An 18,117-nucleotide genomic window follows, 5' to 3' on the forward strand; every position below is an offset into this window, starting at 1 on the left:
TTATTAATTTCAAATAAATCCTGAAGACCCAGAAACCAGCTTTTGAATTTTTCATTATTGAAATCAAGCAACCTTTCTAGAGACCACTTTTCTAAAAAATTATTCCCAGCTCCTCGTTCCATCATTTCGTCCCAAATTAATTTTAATCCCTTTAGTGACACCAAATCTCAAAATCTCAGCCTTTATTTCGTGAAAACCGACCCTCTACACCCTTCAAAATTGTCCTTTAAGTAACCTTCACAAAACAAAATCAAGTTTTTGGTTTCCAACCATCAAACAATTATTATGTTAGAGCTATTTTCAAAAAATTATTCTGAGCTCGTTACTCAATCTTTTTTCGGGATTCCACTTCCAAATCCTTCAATTACACACAAACTTTAAATTTTAGCTTTCGTTTCACTCAAATCCGATCTCTACAGCCTTCAAAATTGAGTTCCAAAGTCCAACAAAATCACTATTTTTCCAGAAATTGCTGCTCATATTCATTAAAATGGCAAAGTATTGATACAGTCCCTGAACTTTTTAAGTCATTCCAAATTCATCTAGAATTACTCGAACGACGCAACGATTTCCAATCCAAGTTCCACAATGTTCCAAGCCTCACCCACGGCCACTCTGACGTCTCCGACAAGTTTGTTTATTTTTTGTTTAATCTCGTACGTATTGTTACAAGTATTTTTAATTTAAGGCTTTATATCTTGCATTGTTTTTTTGAATTGCTAGCTTCAAGTGATATTTGCTAGTTGTAATTTTTATGTTTTATTTTCATAAAGTGTAACACAAAAATATTGAAAAAAAGATCTACAAAATCAATTAAAAAAGAAAAGAAAAATTAAAAAAACTATATCTTTGTGTCTTTATTGCTTTTACTTTCGGTACCCGTATAAGAAAAAATTATTTTCCGATCGACCTGTCAAGCGACACTGGGGACCTAAGAGAGCTTTTTTTATTTTCAGTCATTGTAGCTCTCGCCCAATCGTTTTGTTAGAAGTCAAGTCATTAAACACAATTATTTTATTCATTTATTTACCATTTTACCGTATTGAGAACTAGCTTCTCTGGTACGCCCACATTATTTTTATCATTTTTTAACTCTACTCACGTATCAAGGTTGAAAATTAGGATATTTCGAAAATATCGCCAATACACATATGTGAAATTTATTGCCACTAATCAAGTCTTTTTTAGATAGAGCGGATACTTAGAAGATTTAACCAACTTTTCTTAAATTTACATTAAGTATTAGAAACTCATCCAATTTATATTTTTTTTAACTAAAACAACATAAACAAATAACTCTAATTGATAGGTATTCTTTTAATTTAAGAAAATTTATTAACTAGAGAAACATACACATGTCACACTAATTGATTCATTGGGTATATTATTCGGAAGTATATTGCTATTTCTCGGCTTACAGAAATAAATTTGTTATATTAATTAATTAACTATTTTAAAATGAATTTTTAAAATATTTACCAAAGGAGCATAACTCAGTTGGCACACCTCTGAAATCAAAAGCAGGAGCTTGTGGGTTTAAACTCATTCTCTTACAAAAAAAAACATAAAAAATTCTTTAAAATATTTCGAAAATCTTTCTTTAGATTTGCAATAAATTTTATTGATTTTCTTAAATTTGCAATACAAATGACTTAGAGTTGGCAACAATCGTCCACACATTAAAGGTATGAAGAAATTATCTGCATGAGGAGACATTTCAGATTCTCACTAATCATAAGAGTTTGAAATACATCTTTACACAAAAGGAGTTGAACCTACGACAAAGGAGATGGATTGAGCTATTAGAGACTAGGATTGCATAATAGATTATCATCCAAGAAAGACCAATGTGGTTGCAGATGCTTTGAAAGCGAGATTAACTCATTCATAACCTCTTGTTGCAGTTTCTTTTATCAATTTTTATGTTCTTATCCAATCGAACTCTCGATTCATTCAAAATATTCATACTAGTCATATGTTCAATACTATTCTCACATTGTCTAAGTCTCTCACTAAGATGCTTCCAATCACTATATCCAAAATTTGCTAACAAACTTCCGTTTGTATTAGATTTGACACTTTATAACCAAAGCAATAAAAAAATTTCCACGTGTTTAGAATACACAACCCATTTTCTATCATAAATCTCACCAGTGTTTAGCTTTCTAGCGTAAAAAGCATGAGAAAAATGTCTACAAAGGTTATCAAAAGGAAAATTGAAATTTTCTTTTCGTATATGTCATTTTTCAACTAAGATGTTTCTTTTTTTGTTATCAAGATTTTCCTAATGTCTAGGATCATAATATCATTGAGAGAAATTATTTGTTCTTTACAAATTCAAAATTTTCACTTGACATATAAGAAACATCATTTGCCTCACTCAAATCATCGATTTTGATCACATGAACCTTAATGACCATGTAGTATTTGGTTATTCACCGTTAGATCTAAGTTTATTAGAATCCTACAGTGGAGATTTAAAACATCCTAAGATTTAGTAAGCCTAGATCCAATGGTGAATAACCAAATTTATTTGGTCATTAAGATGCATGTGAACATTGCTGATCAAATCATTAGCATTATAATCACTAATATAATTTTCTTCATCATCTAAATTTTCATTTGACCGATCCACATTCCTCACTATGATATTTATGAGAATATTTCATTTTAATTATAAATTTATCAATATCTCTGCTTTGATTTTATTAAATCATCTAGTTGTTTTATAGTTTACACATTTTTAAAGTCAAGTTGAGTTCTTTTATTAAATTTGTGTTTCTTTTAGACTTATTATATTCAAATAAAAGATTAGATACTCAATTACCAAAAAGAGAATTACCAAGATGACGTTTTGCTGTTTTTTGTAATTACTATATGATAAAAAATGGGTGTTGTTAAACCCAGCCCCAAATTCCCACCCCTAGCCCCGTGAAAGGACGAAAATGCCCTTTCATGAGTTAAAGGTGGGAACTGGGGAAAAAAACCTCTCTCGGCACGCGGGTGTGAGGTAATCACGCCTCACCATGTGGTGAGGCGTGAGGTAATCACGCCTCACCTTAAGGTGAGGCGTGATTACCTCACGCCCGCATGTATAAATCACCAAAAAATCTATATAAGAATACTCTATATAAGAATAACCTCCAATTTGTTATAAAAAATTTCGGTCCCAACCTGAGCCGGTTATAAATAAGAATAACCTCCCAAATGTTAATTGTTATACATAATCCAAGTCCCACCTTTAGAAACTATACCTCTATATAGGAATAATTATGTAAATAATGTATATATGTATTAAGGATTTAAACAAAATTTATTAAAAAATTTAAAAATTATTGAGATTAAATATGAGTTGGCACACAAATTCCAACTTTAACTATAAATTCTTACCATTTTCCCATAAAACTCTTTTCTTTATGTATTGGAAACTAAACTCAAAACTCTTCCAATTCTTTAGGTATTGGAAATAAAACTCGTAGACTTGATATGCTAAACATTAATTTGTTTTATTAAACTAAACTCAAAACTCTTCCAATTAGAGAGTTCTTATTGTTGTTAAATTTATAAACTTTAAGTGTTGATTTTTTTTTTTGGGTACCAAACTCTATATAAGAATAACCTCCCAATTGTTATACAAATTGTCCGATCCCAAACGTATTCCTATATAGAGGTTTTACTGTAATACATAAATTAATTCTAAAATTTTATAAAATACCTCTGCTGCCGTCATACGGTCCAGCTGCCCGCGTATGGTATCTAGTCGGGCGGTCGTCTTGCCTGGTACCCCGACCTCCCATCTAAGTGCACGGGCACGGTCACCTGGGATCATATGAGCTAGTCTATGCGGCCGGAACACCGGAAAATACTCATATATCCACGCCTGTAGTAGGGTCAAACAACCGCATATACCAGAACAGTCTCCTCTGCTCGCTATCCCCAGCTGCCGGTACAATGTGGCAAGTGTAGCAAACCCCCATGAAAATCCAGCTGCCCCTCTAACACCGCCATAAACCTCAGCAAGAATCGCCGACCTAATCCTATCTTCACTCTTGTCAACAAACAAGGTGGATCCAAGCATAAGCCACATCCACGCTGTGGCCCGTGTAGCGTCATCCCTACCCTTGGTGACAAGCCTGTGTACAGCATCAACAAATACACCGCCACCACCCCATAAATGACTGGTCGGTGCCAGAAGGTGCTGACGATCCACCCCAAACATCACCATGCATATGGCATGAAGCCGGTCAGTAGTGGGAGAATCGGACACCATCTGACCATCGATCGGGATCCGAAGAATCTCCCAGACATCATGTAGCGGGATAGTCATCTCCCCGAACGGCATGTGGAAGGAGTTCGTATCAGGCTGCCACCGCTCCACAAACGCAGTCAACAGCGGAGTGTCGAGATTCTTAAACATGATGTGTGGAAGGTGAGACAAACCAGTCCTCTCGATCATCTCCTGCAGCTGTAAAATGACACATAAACAATTACTGAATGTTTTTGAGGTTTATAGTTAAAAATACAAATTATAATAAATGTTGACAAACTAAATTATTCTTCTTACCTCGGGTGGGGCACTAGAAAACCACTGCCACAAATCTTTGCATGTTGTCGATCTGTTGTAGCATGTCAGAAATGACCTAATCTCTCCTGTCAGCATCTGTGAGGCAACATGTCCTAGAAAACTAGGAATCACGGAACCATCAACGAGCCCCCCATCCACTGGTCCACTAACTAGCTAGCTCTCGTCCTCACTACCTTTGGGACGTCTGCTGGTCCCTGAAAGTTATAAAATTATGCTAAAGTTATAAAATTATACTAAAATTATACTAAAGTTATTAAATTATACTAAAATTATACTAAAGTTATTAAATTATACTAAAATTATACTAAAGTTATTAAATTATAGTAAAATTATTAAATTATACTAAATTTATACTAAAGTTATTAAATTATACTAAAATTATTAAGTTATACTAAAATTATACTAAAAAAATACCTGTAGCGGCAAAGCGACCTCCTACGCGTTGGGTCGGCTGTCTGATCGGGGTCGGCTGATCATCACTATCCTCACTGGCGCGGTCATGTGCAGAGGCAGACTGTCGCACTGCTTGGGCTACCACAGCCAGATAGTCCTCCACATACTCGCTATCAGGCTCTCTATCAGTAAAATCTGTCGCCCCCTCCGATCCTCCATAAATATCGGGCTGATCCACATGCGCCACCCTCCTCACCTGCTCCGTCGCAGCCCCTCTCCACCTATGACCGGATATATCTATACCACGCAATTTCGTGTGGCGTGGTGTATCATCCTCGTCGTCCATATCTAGACAACGAGCAGACGACGGGATGGATTTCCCACCCCTAGTAGGCCGCTCCGTCTAATAAAAAATTATACTGAAGTTAATCTTAAATGTAAATAAATATTACACGAAATTATAAATTGAACTACATTAATTTAAATGTAAATAATATCAATATTTAAAAAAAAAAAAACAAAGGGCGTATGCTAATCACGCCCTTACCTTAGGTCGGGCGTTTGAACATCACGCCCGACCTTAGGTGCGGGCATGTGGCTATCACGCCCGCACCACTGGTCGGGCGTGATTGTCTCACGCCGGAACCACATGTCGGGTGTGATGTTCATACGCCCGACTGCGATTCCGGCGATTACAAAAAAAAAATCCCACTGATTTCAAATCACAGCGAAAATCAACGAAATAATACGGTAAATCTTACCATTTTAGCTTTCCCTTTACGGCTTTTGTCACCGTCCATGATTCGGTTCACTAATTTGTCCGAATTTGAGCAAAAATCGTATAGGGTTCTTGAGAGGTTTTGAGTTTTTTCAAATTTAGTGCAAATGGTAGTTCGGTCAATTCCCGGAGCTAGAAGTATAAATTAGTGGCTGAGTCTAGTAACTCACTAAAAATTTGTCAAAAAATTGAAACATTGTTATTAAAAATAAATAAAAAGAGACTAATTTAAAAGAAAATGCGTAAAGAGTTAAAAAAACTACTAAAAGCTACAACATTAAATTCAACAAAAATCATGGTTGATTTAAAATATTCATTCGGTTGTTGAATTCGTACAAAATATAATATATTTTTTATTTTTCACATCTATCCATAAATTTGTTTGTGATTTGTTATCAATAAATAATAAAATGTCACGCATGGAAAGTATAGATGGCAATTTGATAAATTATTTATCAAATTATAAGTAAAATTACACCATTTTCAATATTAGTGGCAAAATTTGCACCATATCCCAAAATAAATTAGGAAATTGGAATAGAATTAACAGGGGCAAACGACGTCGTTTGTCCCCTGTTAACTTAAAAAAGAATATGACGTTTTAGATTTGGGTAAATGTTAGATTCCAGTGATGTATTTTATACAAGACGCAGAAATTAGAACGAGAGAAGAGAGTTGCGAGTTGCGAGCTACGAGCTACTGAGGAGCTCGGATATCGGACGGACTACGCCGGCGAGCCACGAGCGAGGAGGAGAACGACCGAAGGAAGCAGTGCAGAGGACTGAGAGAAGAAAGAGGAGACTACGAGAGGTAGGTTATTTGTTTTAATTTTAGGTTTTTTTTTTGGTAGCATTCTCATAATCAAGCGATGGGAAAAAAACTGCAACAGTATGATGGATTCGTTCCACGATTCATGTTATTTAAGTCTCTGATGATTGATTCTGCGCATGAATTGGGTGTTATGAGATATGATGAGTAACCTAATTGGTCCGTACTACTGATTTTACCATGACTGCTTTTATACTTAGCGCAGTCTGTTCTCTTTCATTCATTCGATTCTGTTTTGAACCTTTTTCTGTTTGTTTCTTGAGTAAATTTAGATAAATGTTTTTCTTTTATATTCTTTAATTATGAGCCTGATGTGGGGGATGCACACTGTTCTGATTGATAGCATGAATGGTAAGCTAAACATTATATATGAGAGCAATACTTATAAATTAAGGAAAATATTGAAGTCGATAATTTTGATGTTGTGGTTTAAAGCTATTCATGAAGAAGATGGAGAGAATATTATGCTTTGTTTGGATAATGAAGGGAATGGAAAAGTTTTGATCAAAGTGTTGAACCCTCTTTAACACCAAATTGGAGTGTTAATTTTAAAACAAAATTAACCATTCATCAAACCCTATTAACAACCCTTACCCATGCAAAACCATCTTCCCAGAATATTAGGGATTTAGAAAAGGTAAAGGAGAGAAATTTATATGAAGGGTAAAAATGGTATTTAAACTCTTATATTTTCTTACTTGCTAAATGTGTGGTCAACAGTAATTTTTATTTTGGTGATTTTGATTTAGCTTTTGTTTCATTCTGCAGTTAATTGACATAATTTTCTTCTGGAAAACCATGATTTATACGGCCATCGATAACTTTTATCTCACGGATGAGCAGTTGCATAACTCCCCGTCGAGGAAAGACGGCATAGATGAAGCTACTGAAACTATCCTCAGAATTTACGGCTGTGACCTGATTCAAGAAAGCGGCATTTTACTCAAACTGTATTGCCTTCTTTTTTTGTTAAATTTGTTTTTGGTTCGTGTTTTTTTATGCTAAATTTCTATGCCTGTTTTTCTTCTGGGATCCTTAATATTGGTTTTTACAGACCTCAAGCTGTAATGGCCACTGGTCAAGTTCTATTTCATCGTTTCTACTGCAAGAAGTCATTCGCCCGTTTCAACGTAAAGGTAATCCTTTTTCTTCCTTTTTCTTCTGGCTAAGATTGCAATTCCATGGCTTTATGAGACTTTTGCATTTTATCAAACTTCATAGAATTTATTCTGCATCTTGGCAGCTAAGGAAGATATATTTTTTGATTTTTCAGTGATGGCAGTCCAAAATGTAGCTCAATTCTTTTCTTCTAATGTGATAAATGTATGTTATACAGAAAGTTGCTGCTAGTTGTGTTTGGCTCGCTTCCAAACTAGAGGAAAACCCCAGAAAATCTAGACAAGTTATTATTGTTTTCCACAGAATGGAATGCAGGCGGGAGAATTTACCTGTTGAATTCTTGGACCTAAATTCGAAGGTTGGGATCTCAATTTTCTTTATTAGGAATTTGCTATTCCCTTCAATTGTGAATAATTCTTCTTTGGCTTAACTTTCTTTCTATATTGCCCACCTTGTTTCTCCTGAAAGAAATTTGCGGAGCTCAAGGTGGAATTGAGCAGAACTGAAAGGCACATATTAAAAGAGATGGGTTTTGTTTGCCATGTCGAGCATCCACACAAATTTATATCAAATTACCTTGTACCCCTTGGAACACCTCCGGAATTGAGACAAGAAGCTTGGAATCTTGCAAATGATAGGTATTTCAGGCAATATTTTATTTATTATATTTTAATATATCCTTTGGCATGAGGATTTTATATCCTCCATTGTTTTGTAGCTTAACAATTAAGGAATAAGAATCACATTCTACACTATGCCTATATATGAGAATCACATTTTAAGTAGTCGTGATCTGAGATTCGACTCTCAGACTTTTAACTTCATTCTTGTTTATCTTTAATGTGCCATGATTCGTATAACATAAAACTGCATATTGACTTCTCAATGAAGTTCTGTCTATTTTATTCCGGTTTTCCTTGCCCTTGGGAGTGAATAACAAATCTTTTTCTTGTGTTAATCAGAAACTCACTCAGGTGTCATTAACCTTTTTATGTACTGGTAACTCCTTTTGCATTCTAAGGCTTTTCAATGTTGCTCAATTTTTTCTTCTACCACAGTATAAGTTCCTATAAGTGATTTGTACTTAGCATGAAATTCAGCCGATAGATTACTTTTACTTGTGTGGAGAGTGGTTATTTGGATGGAGTTAGTTATAAATTATGGCTATAACCAAGCTGGATAGATGATGGATGGAATTTTTATTGCAGGTCATAAATTGCTTCACTAGGTTAATAGTGTTTCAAGGATAAAGGAAATGAAGAAAGCAAAATTGAATTCTAGTTTCGCTTTAAAGAGACATGCTACAGAAAAATAGATTGATTTTAAAAAACAAATTTTAGTTGGACGAGAATTAAGTAAAATAAAATAAAGCAAAAAAAGATCTCAGTTGCTATTGTTCATCCCCCAACCAATTCATCTTGGTAGGATTACTATTAATGGTTGATCAAGTTTGATGGATTTGCTCTTTGAAACATTTTTTTTTTTTTTATCATTTTTCTTTTTCAATTACTTATTTTATTTCTAAATAAAACCATTGTATCATTTTTTTTACCTCTAGGGCTTAATGTCTAGCTTTCTGATTTATTTTGTGTTGATCTAATTATTCTAACAGTTTGCGCACAACCTTGTGCGTCCGATTTAAGAGTGAGGTTGTGGCTTGTGGTGTTATATATGCTGCTGCACGTCGATTCCAAGTACCCCTTCCTGAGAATCCACCATGGTGGAAAGCATTTGATGCAGATAAATCTGGGATTGATGAAGTTTGCAGAGATCTTGCTCATCTGTACAGCCTTCCCAAGGCAAAGTACATGTCTGTCTGCAAGGATGGAGATTTTTCATTTTCTAACAAGTCTTTGGATTCACAAATACAGCCAGTTTCAAAGGTAGTTTTCATCCTGGCTCAAATATTGCAGATTGCTCCAAATTTCTTTAAATATATGTGAAATATCATCTTAATTATGAGGTTTTTTTTTCCCTTTTTCCGCTGCTCTTTCTGTAGGAAGTTCCACAAGCTACCTCACCAGCTAATGATTCTAATGCTTCTAAGGGAACTACAAGTGTGGGTGGGGCAGAATCTGTGGGTTCAAAAGGTGCAATAGTAAAAGCAGCCGTAGACAAGCTTAAAGATTCTAAGAAGAGTGATGATGAGTTCAGACCTGCTGATGGAGAGGCAAGAGATGAGCTCTTCTCAAGATCCAAGTCTGAGCACAGAGCAGAGGCAAGTGGGGACAGGAGCAAGGAGAGAGAAAGGGACCGGGAAAGGGAGAGAGATAGGGATAGGGATAGAGATAGAAAGGCCCAGGATCGGGAGAGGGGAAGAGACGCTGACAGGGAAAGAGATCGGGAGGAGCCTGAAAGGGATAGAGATAAAGCAAAGGATCGAAGTCATCGTTCAAAGGAAAGAGGAAAGGATTCAGGTAAGTTTACTGAATTTCTTGGCTGGTAGTACTTGTTTTGTGTTATGGTTTTTATTTCACAGAACAATTTTAAGCCCCTAACTTTACATATTTGTGCTATTTGTTACAGATTAAATTATAAGTCTGTAAGTATGTATTTCATTATTGTTTCATTATTGTCTGTTGAGTCTGTTATATTATTGAGTCTGTATAGGTCATGGGTCTCCTTGCTAGTCATGGTTTTCTTACTACACCATACTTTTATCACTGTATATATATGTGTAAAACTTACCTATCAGAATCATGAAGTAAGAAATACTTTCATCATTTCATGGTATTAGAGCTGCCCTTGTGAGTAGTGGTTCTTGAATTTTTTTTTTCTTCCACTACATCTGGTTTGTCTTGTTCTGTCCCAAGTACAGAACAGTTGGACATTTCTTTTTTGGGGTCTCTTGCTTCACAGCACACTCCAGCAGCAAGTCCTCCCGGTCGGCGTTTTCGTATAAGTCCGGTCACCGGAACTGAAGCGCGTCTCGCGACCCTCCAGCTTTCTCCTCCGACGTCTAGACTTCCGGCCTCCCTACTTGGTTAGTTTCCGGTTCTTCCAACTTTCGGATGTTTGTTGGTCACTCTCTACTGCCTGGGCTATTTCCTTCTTTCTTGGAAGCTTCTGCTGCTGGTTTCCTCGTTGTGTGATTGTTCTTGTCTCTGAATACTACTTGCTGGCCTTTTTTTTTTTGGGGGGGGGGGGGTATTTGTTATCTATTTGTGAATCCAGTGTCATGGCTGATGAACGAAAACAAGACCCTAAAACTATTATTCATGTATCTCACAAGATCACCGAACACAAATTGAATGGTTCAAATTATTTGGACTGGTCTAAAACTGTGAAGATTTATCTGCGCAGTATTAGAAAGGGTCGACACTTGACTGATGAGCCCAAATTAGAGGATGGGGATTGGTCAGAAGATGATGCTCGTCTCTTCATTCAAATTAAGAACTCGATTGACACGTCCATTGTAAGTTTGCCGCGACATTGTATGTTAAGGAACTGATGGATTATTTGCATTTTTATATGCTGGCAGTGACAGTATGTCGCGTGTAATCGATGTATGTAAAGCTTTTTATCATTCTGATCGAAAGGGTCAACCCGTGAAGACATTTTATGTAGCTTAAGCAAGTTTTTGAAGAATTGAATGAATTGTTACCTTTGGGTACTGATATCAAGGTGCTTCGTAAACAAAGGGAACAAATGTTTGTCGTTAGCTTCTTATGTGGACTTGGATCAAATTATGAGTCTGTCACCTTTCAAATTTTGTCCATTACTGAAATTCCTGATGCAAATGAGGCACTCGCATTCTACGGAGTGACATTTCTTTTTCAACACCTTCAGCTCCTCTTGTGGCTCCTGTATCTAGCGCACTTTTCAGCAAGGAGATTGGGTTTGCTCGCCCTTATTCGTGAAAGTTTCTGATGAAGGAAGAAAAGTTGTGTGCTATTATTGTCACGAACTCGGTCATATCAAACGTAATTGTCAGAAATTACATAACAAGTCGAAGAGGAATCGTTTTGCTCATTTTTCCACCATCGATGCCACATCCTCTTCCTCAGGTCCATCCTACACTCTTACTGCGGAAGAGTATGCCAACTACCGGGAAAGGTTAGCTTCAAAGCCTTCATCATCGTCTATTGTTACAATTGTTGAGTCAGGTAATACAAATACATGCCTCCTTTCATCTTCTTTCAAATGGGTCACTGATTCTAGTGCCACAGATCACATGACAGGTAATTCTCAAATTTTCTCGTTGTATTCTAATAATGTTCCTTCACATGTCACCCTAGCTGATGGAACAACTTCATTTGTAATTGGCATTGGCACTATTAAACCCACCCCTACGCTTTCTCTTTCATCTGTCCTAAATGTACCTGGTTTTGATTTTAACTTGATATCTGTGATCAAACTTACTCGCTCCCTCAATTGTTCTATCTCATTTTTTCCCGATTATTGTTTGTTTCAGGATCTCCTGACGAAGCAGATTATTGGTAGTGGATGGGAATCTGGAGTCTCTAGATGTTGGATACTCATGTTAGAAGACCTATTGCTTGCTCCAGTGTATCCACTCCATTTGATGAGCATTGTTGGTTAGGACACCCATCTCTACCCTTTTTGAAGAAGTTGTGTCCTGAGTCCCAAAATTTATCTAGTTTAAATTGTGAGTCGTGTCAGTTTGCTAAACACCATCGCGTGTCTTCCTCTCCAAGAGTCAATAAACGGTTCAATTTTCCCTTTGAATTAGTTCATTCTGATGTTTCGGGACCATGTTTGGTTATGTCTAACTCTGGTTTCAAGTATTTTGTTACATTTGTGGATGATTTTTCACGTGCTATGTGGTTATATTTAATGAAAAATCGTTCCGAATTATTTACTTATTTTACTGCTTTTTGTGCTGAAATTCGAACTCAATTTAGTGTTTCTGTGCAGACATCAAAAAGTGACAATGCTAAAGAATACTTTTCTGGACAATTCCAAACTTTCATGCTTCATAATGGTATTCTCCACCAATCTTCATGTGTTGATACATTGTCTTAGAATGGTGTTGCTTAATGCAAAAATCGTCATCTTCTTGAAACATCTTTGAGCTCTTTTATTTCAAACACATGTTCCCAAACACTTTTGGGTTGATGCAATTTGGACAGTCTGTTTCCTTGTCAACCGAATGTTGTCAACCATTTTACAAGGTGAGACTCCTTATGGTACTATTTTTCCTAACAAACCATTATTTTCTATCTCACTAAGGATTTTTGGAAGTACTTGCTTTGTTCAGGATGTTCGCCCACAAGTCATTGAACTCGACCTTAAATCCCTCAAATGTGTCTTTCTTGGCTATTCTCGTCTTTAGAAGGGATATCGATGCTTTTGTCCCTCTCTTAATAAGTATCTGATATCTCCGATGTCACATTTATGGAACGTCTTTCCTTCTTTCCCACATCATCTGATATACCTGCTACTACAAACGATGTTACTGTGTCAGTCTATTAGGTAATAGGTCCACCAAACTCAACTGCATGTGCCTACATAGCTGCCTAAACCGCCAATTGTTCATGTATATTCAAGACGTCAGAATCCTCCTACAATATCTGTTTTGCCATCGGATCCACCATCTAACACAAGTTCCGATGACTTTGTTCTCCCTATTGCACTATGCAAAGGTAAGCGTTCATGCACTTGCCCAATTTCGGCTTTTGTTTCTTACGATAAACTGTCCTCGACTTCACGTTGTCTTGTTGTTTCCATTGACTCTACTTCTCTTTCTAAGTCCGTTAAGGAGGCCTTATCATATTTTGGTTGGCGTGATGCTATGATAGGAGAAATGAATGCTTTGGATGCTAATGATACTTGGGATCTGGTAACTTTGCTCGTTGGGAAGAAGTTTGTTGGATGTCGATGGGTGTATGCTGTTAAAGTCAATTCTGATGGATCTGTGGCTCGTTTAAAAGCTCGTCTTGTCGCGAAGGGGTATGATCAGACCTAAGGGGTGGATTTCTCCGACATTTTTCTCCAGTAGCTAAGGTGGCTTCTATTCGGTTGTTTATCTCACTAGCAGCCTGTTCTCAATGGCCCTCACACCAGTTGGACATAAAAATAATGCTTTCTTACGCGGGGACCTTCACGAAGTAGTCTATATGGAGCAACCACCAGGGTTTGTTGCTCAGGGGGAGTATAGGAAAGTTTGTCGTCTCCGTAAATCTCTATATGGTTTGAAACATAGTCCTCGAACATGGTTCGGGAAGTTTATGTTGGTCTCGTATAACGTGACAAGGTTAGTTCCAAGGGGGGGATAGGAACTATTTAAAATTTTGTCCGTTAAGGCTGACTTCTTTTCTTTAAGAAAAGGTTTACACAGCGGTGCTAAGTAGTTTTAAGACACAAGCTTAGTCAACTGGTGACTAAGACTGCTTCTTTCCTTGAGTCAGGAGATAACACTTAAGTCTATTCCTGAACTCAGCTTCTTAGTGCACTCAACTCAGCGTGAGTTCGTTACTTAGTCAGTTTTATAGCAAGCAATATATAAAGGAGTTTAAAGGTTAGAAATATGTTACTCAGCAGACATATCCTGGTTCGGCCTCTCCGCCTACGTCCAGTTTCCGGAACTCGTTCCGAGCTTTTTGAATCCTCTACTGAGCTCTTTAAAGGTAGAGCACGAAACCTTTTACAACAGAAGCTGAGTATACAAGAGTACCTTCCTCTATTCCTCTACTCACTCCTATAACTACCGCTGAGTACTATAACCGAGTACTCAGCTTCTCCTTTCTATTCTTCTAGAAATGATAAGTGTTTGTCCTAAACAACAATTGCTAAGACACTTTAGATGAATGAAATCACTCTAGACTTTTACACAATGATTGGAATTGGTGTAAGATTTGCTTTGCTTTTCTCACAGAACTTCAAGTGTGAATTTGGTCAGCGTTTCGACTTGATTGAAGATCTGCATCGAATGAAGCATTTGAAAGGCATATTTATAGTGACACTTCAAGCACCGGTGATTCGAATTTCGAAATAACCGTTGGAGTCAAACGGCTTCCTGTCGCTTTCACTCAGTACGTGCTCAGCGTCTTCGGCCAATCATATTCTTGTATCTTCTGTCTTCGCCAGTGCTCAGCAGCTTTTCGTCAGATGAAACAGAATGTTCCCACATTTACGGCAAAGTCTTCCAGACAGCTTCCTGCGCCCTCTGAGCTTTACCCAAAGTAGAAATACTTTGTCTCCAAGTTCATTCTGTTCAGCCGCTGACCTGACAACCTTGTCGCTCAACTCAGCAGCTTCGTCTTGAAGCTATTTGGTCGAAGGCTTCTCGATCCTTCTTATTGCTGGGCTAACGCCTTACTCAGTACGACGGCGTTTTGAGTCTTCTTGGGCCGTGAGGCTTTGATCTGTTGATTTGGGCTTGACTTCCTCTTTTGGGCCTTTGGGCCATTTATCTTAATGTCTTATAAATCAAATAACTCAACATTGAACAAACACATTAGTATGAATAAATCAAAGCATTTAAATTTAATGTGTTGGAATATTTTTATCATTCACATAAATAATTTTGTCAAATCAAAATCATGTGGAAAGGTGTTTCAACAGTTTAGTCAATGAACAGTTTGGACTGAAGAAGTGTAAATGTGATTACTCTGTTTTCTATAAACATTCTGCATCGGGCATCATTCTCCTTGTCATCTATGTATACGATATTGTTATTACAGGAAGTGATGTTTCAGGAATTTCATCCCTAAAATCCTTTCTTCATGGTCAATTTAATACCAAGGACCTAGGTGCTCTAAAATATTTCTTGGGAATTGAAGTATCAAGGAGTAAGAAAGGAATCTTCATATCTCAAAGAAAATATGTTCTTGATTTGTTGTTAGAAACAGGAAAATCTGGACCTAAGCCATGGAGTGCGCATATGACTCTGAATTCGCATCTTACATCAGAAGGAGAGTTATTTGAAGATCGTGGGAGATATAGGCGTTTAGTGGGAAAACTGAACTATCTGACTGTAACTAGACCTGATATAGCCTATTCTGTTAGTGTCATTAGCCAGTTTATGTCTTCTCCCACCCGTGATCACTGGACTGCACTTGAATATATCTTATATTACTTAAAGGGGACTCGTGGATGAGGAATACTTTACAAGAATCATGGTCATACCCAAGTTGAATGCTTTTCTGATTCGTTAACTGAGATTCAATGTTTCTCCGATGCAGACTGGATAGGAGATAAGGGCAATAGAAGGTCCACTACAGGCTATTGTGTTTTCGTTGGAGGAAATTTGGTCTCTTGGAAGAGCAACAAGCAACAAGTTGTATCTCGTTCTAGTGCAGAATCCGAATATCGAGCTATGTCCCGATCAGTTTGTGAAATTATGTGGATTCGCCATCTTTTGTGTGAACTTGGATTCAAGGTCAATACTCTAGCTAAGCTATGGTGCGACAACCAGGCAGCACTTCATATTGCTTCGAACCCCGTGTTTCATGAAAGTACCAAACACATTGAAATAGATTGCCATTTTGTCCCAGAAAAGAGAGAACAAAATATCATCTCTACAGTCCATGTCAGGACGAATGAGCAACTTGGAGATATATTCACTAAAGTTTTAAATGGGGTTCGGGTAAACTATATTTGTAACAATCTGAGCATGATAAATATCTATGCTCCAACTTGAGTGGGAGTGTTACAGATTAAATTATAAGTCTGTAAGTCTGTATTTCATTATAGTTTCATTATTGTCTGTTGAGTCTGTATAGGTCATGGGTCTCCTTACTAGTCATGAGTCTCTTACTACATCCATACTTTCATTGCTGCATATATACGTGTAAGCTTACCTATCAGAAGCATGGACACTTTCATCATTTCACTATTAAACCCCCTCATTATTTTTCTTCTACTAAATTCCTGAACTTCTAAATTGAAACCTATTGATCCTTTTCTTTTTGAGCTCTCTACCGTATGCCTTCTATAATGCATACCTGTCATTTGTGGTAAAAATAACTTCCACCCAGCTCTATCATGCAATTTTTTGTGGCGTTCACACGTTTGTGTTAAAAGGGCTTAATAAGTTCAAATTATAAAGTTAAGGGGCTTAATAGATTGACGTTGAAATTTGAGTTTCTCAATAGCACAAACATGTAAATTCAGAGGCTTACAAATATGTTTTACCTTGATGAATTTTGGAAGCAACTTTAGCAATCTCTAACTGATTTTCTAATGCAGGACATTCTGAGAAATCAAGATATCATTCATCACGTGGTATGTATCTGAATTTCTTTGAGAGATGATGATTTATCTTCAATTATGTTTTGTAATTTATAAGTTTACTATTGCCTGATAATGCTGCGTTTCCAGATCGTGACTACCACACTTCCTCGTATACTTCAAGGGAGAAGGATCGTCACAGACATCATTCATATGCGTAAACAAAAGCCTGAAGTTTGTGTGTACTCACCACTCCAAGTCACACAGCAGTTGTCAGAAAACATTAAAAGTTGTACATGACTTGTTTATTTGTAACATGTTTTAGTTTGAGGAATAGTGGCACTCAAATTTAGATGAAAATACTAGTTAGTTTACTCGTACGGAATTTTTATCCAGATATAGATTTGAACAATTGTGTTGCGGGGCCACATGAGCTACGCCCACAAACATTTGTGCTCCTCATTGGTTGTTAGTTCAAAGTAGCTTTACTTGGAACAGCTTCCTATAATTTCTCCCAGACCTGTTCTTGTTGGTCACTTGATCCTCATATGTAGCATATCATATCAGGACTCAAATATGTATTTGTCTCCGTTTATCTAACGGGATTGGACAAATGATTGGAGATTGGGAATTGGGATAAGATGCAAAAATATTTTTAATGTTAGAAGCTAAAAGCAATTTTATCCTAACATCATTGAAATTTAAGGTTTTTAATTTTTTTTTTTTTTCATGTGTCTTTGATTTATTATTGATGAGTGATAACATGATGCATATTGTAGAGTTGAAATAACGAGATTTATGATTGTGTAGACGGCTTTGATAATAATGATTGAAAATTCGTCTAATTTTTAAACATTAGGATAAATTTGGCCTAGCTTGCAATCCTTCTGGTAATTAAATTATTCTAGACTGTTTTACACCTTGTCCTTTTGGTGATTATATTATGCTTTGTATGCAATGCCAGCCAAAGGATGGAATTTTGATAGCAGGTGGACCAAACTACTTTTTAGGCTCCAAATTATTACTGGGAAGAAAAGAATGAAGTTGGTCATCAATAATTTTAAGATTGCATTTGGGCCCCTCTATACAGGTATGCATCTCATTAAAAACAAACAAAAAAAAAATTGTTGCGTTGTTGCTTCAAAAAGTAAAGTTGAATGATGAATACGTGTAAATAAATCAAATATATGTATCCATAAAAGTTTGAATTTTAATCAAAATTTCTTCCTGAAGAAGCAATACATCATTTTTAGATAAATGTTACTTATAATGTTAGTAG

At 36.5% G+C, this 18,117-nt stretch overlaps 1 protein-coding gene and 1 non-coding gene across 7 annotated transcripts; both read left to right on the top strand.

Annotated features, from left to right (window-relative positions):
• Positions 1–6,385: 6,385 nt before the first annotated feature.
• Positions 6,386–17,338, top strand: LOC136227947 (cyclin-L1-1). 6 transcript variants are annotated; one of them, XR_010688334.1, is made up of 10 exons: positions 6,386–6,566; positions 7,353–7,534; positions 7,639–7,720; positions 7,921–8,061; positions 8,172–8,341; positions 9,316–9,586; positions 9,703–10,120; positions 12,582–12,648; positions 16,857–16,892; positions 16,989–17,338. XR_010688334.1 is itself a non-coding variant. In XM_066016751.1 (9 exons), exons 2-9 carry the CDS (start codon positions 7,383–7,385, stop codon positions 17,057–17,059), a joined length of 1,341 nt encoding a protein of 446 aa, XP_065872823.1. In that variant the 5' UTR covers positions 6,386–6,566; positions 7,353–7,382; the 3' UTR covers positions 17,060–17,338. The 6 variants fall into 6 exon arrangements, 3 of the variants coding, with proteins under 3 accessions (XP_065872823.1, XP_065872822.1, XP_065872824.1); XR_010688333.1 differs by lacking the exons at positions 12,582–12,648; positions 16,989–17,338 and adding an exon at positions 12,118–12,241 and having other exon boundaries at positions 16,857–16,877; XR_010688332.1 differs by lacking the exons at positions 16,857–16,892; positions 16,989–17,338 and adding an exon at positions 12,118–12,241.
• On the top strand, positions 6,616–6,693 carry LOC136228343 (small nucleolar RNA Z199). The gene has a single exon (XR_010688668.1). It is a non-coding gene; the product is annotated as a small nucleolar RNA Z199 (small nucleolar RNA).
• Positions 17,339–18,117: the final 779 nt, after the last annotated feature.

The sequence above is a fragment of the Euphorbia lathyris genome, chromosome 4 (assembly GCF_963576675.1).
Source record: "Euphorbia lathyris chromosome 4, ddEupLath1.1, whole genome shotgun sequence".
Taxonomy (NCBI): domain Eukaryota; kingdom Viridiplantae; phylum Streptophyta; class Magnoliopsida; order Malpighiales; family Euphorbiaceae; genus Euphorbia; species Euphorbia lathyris.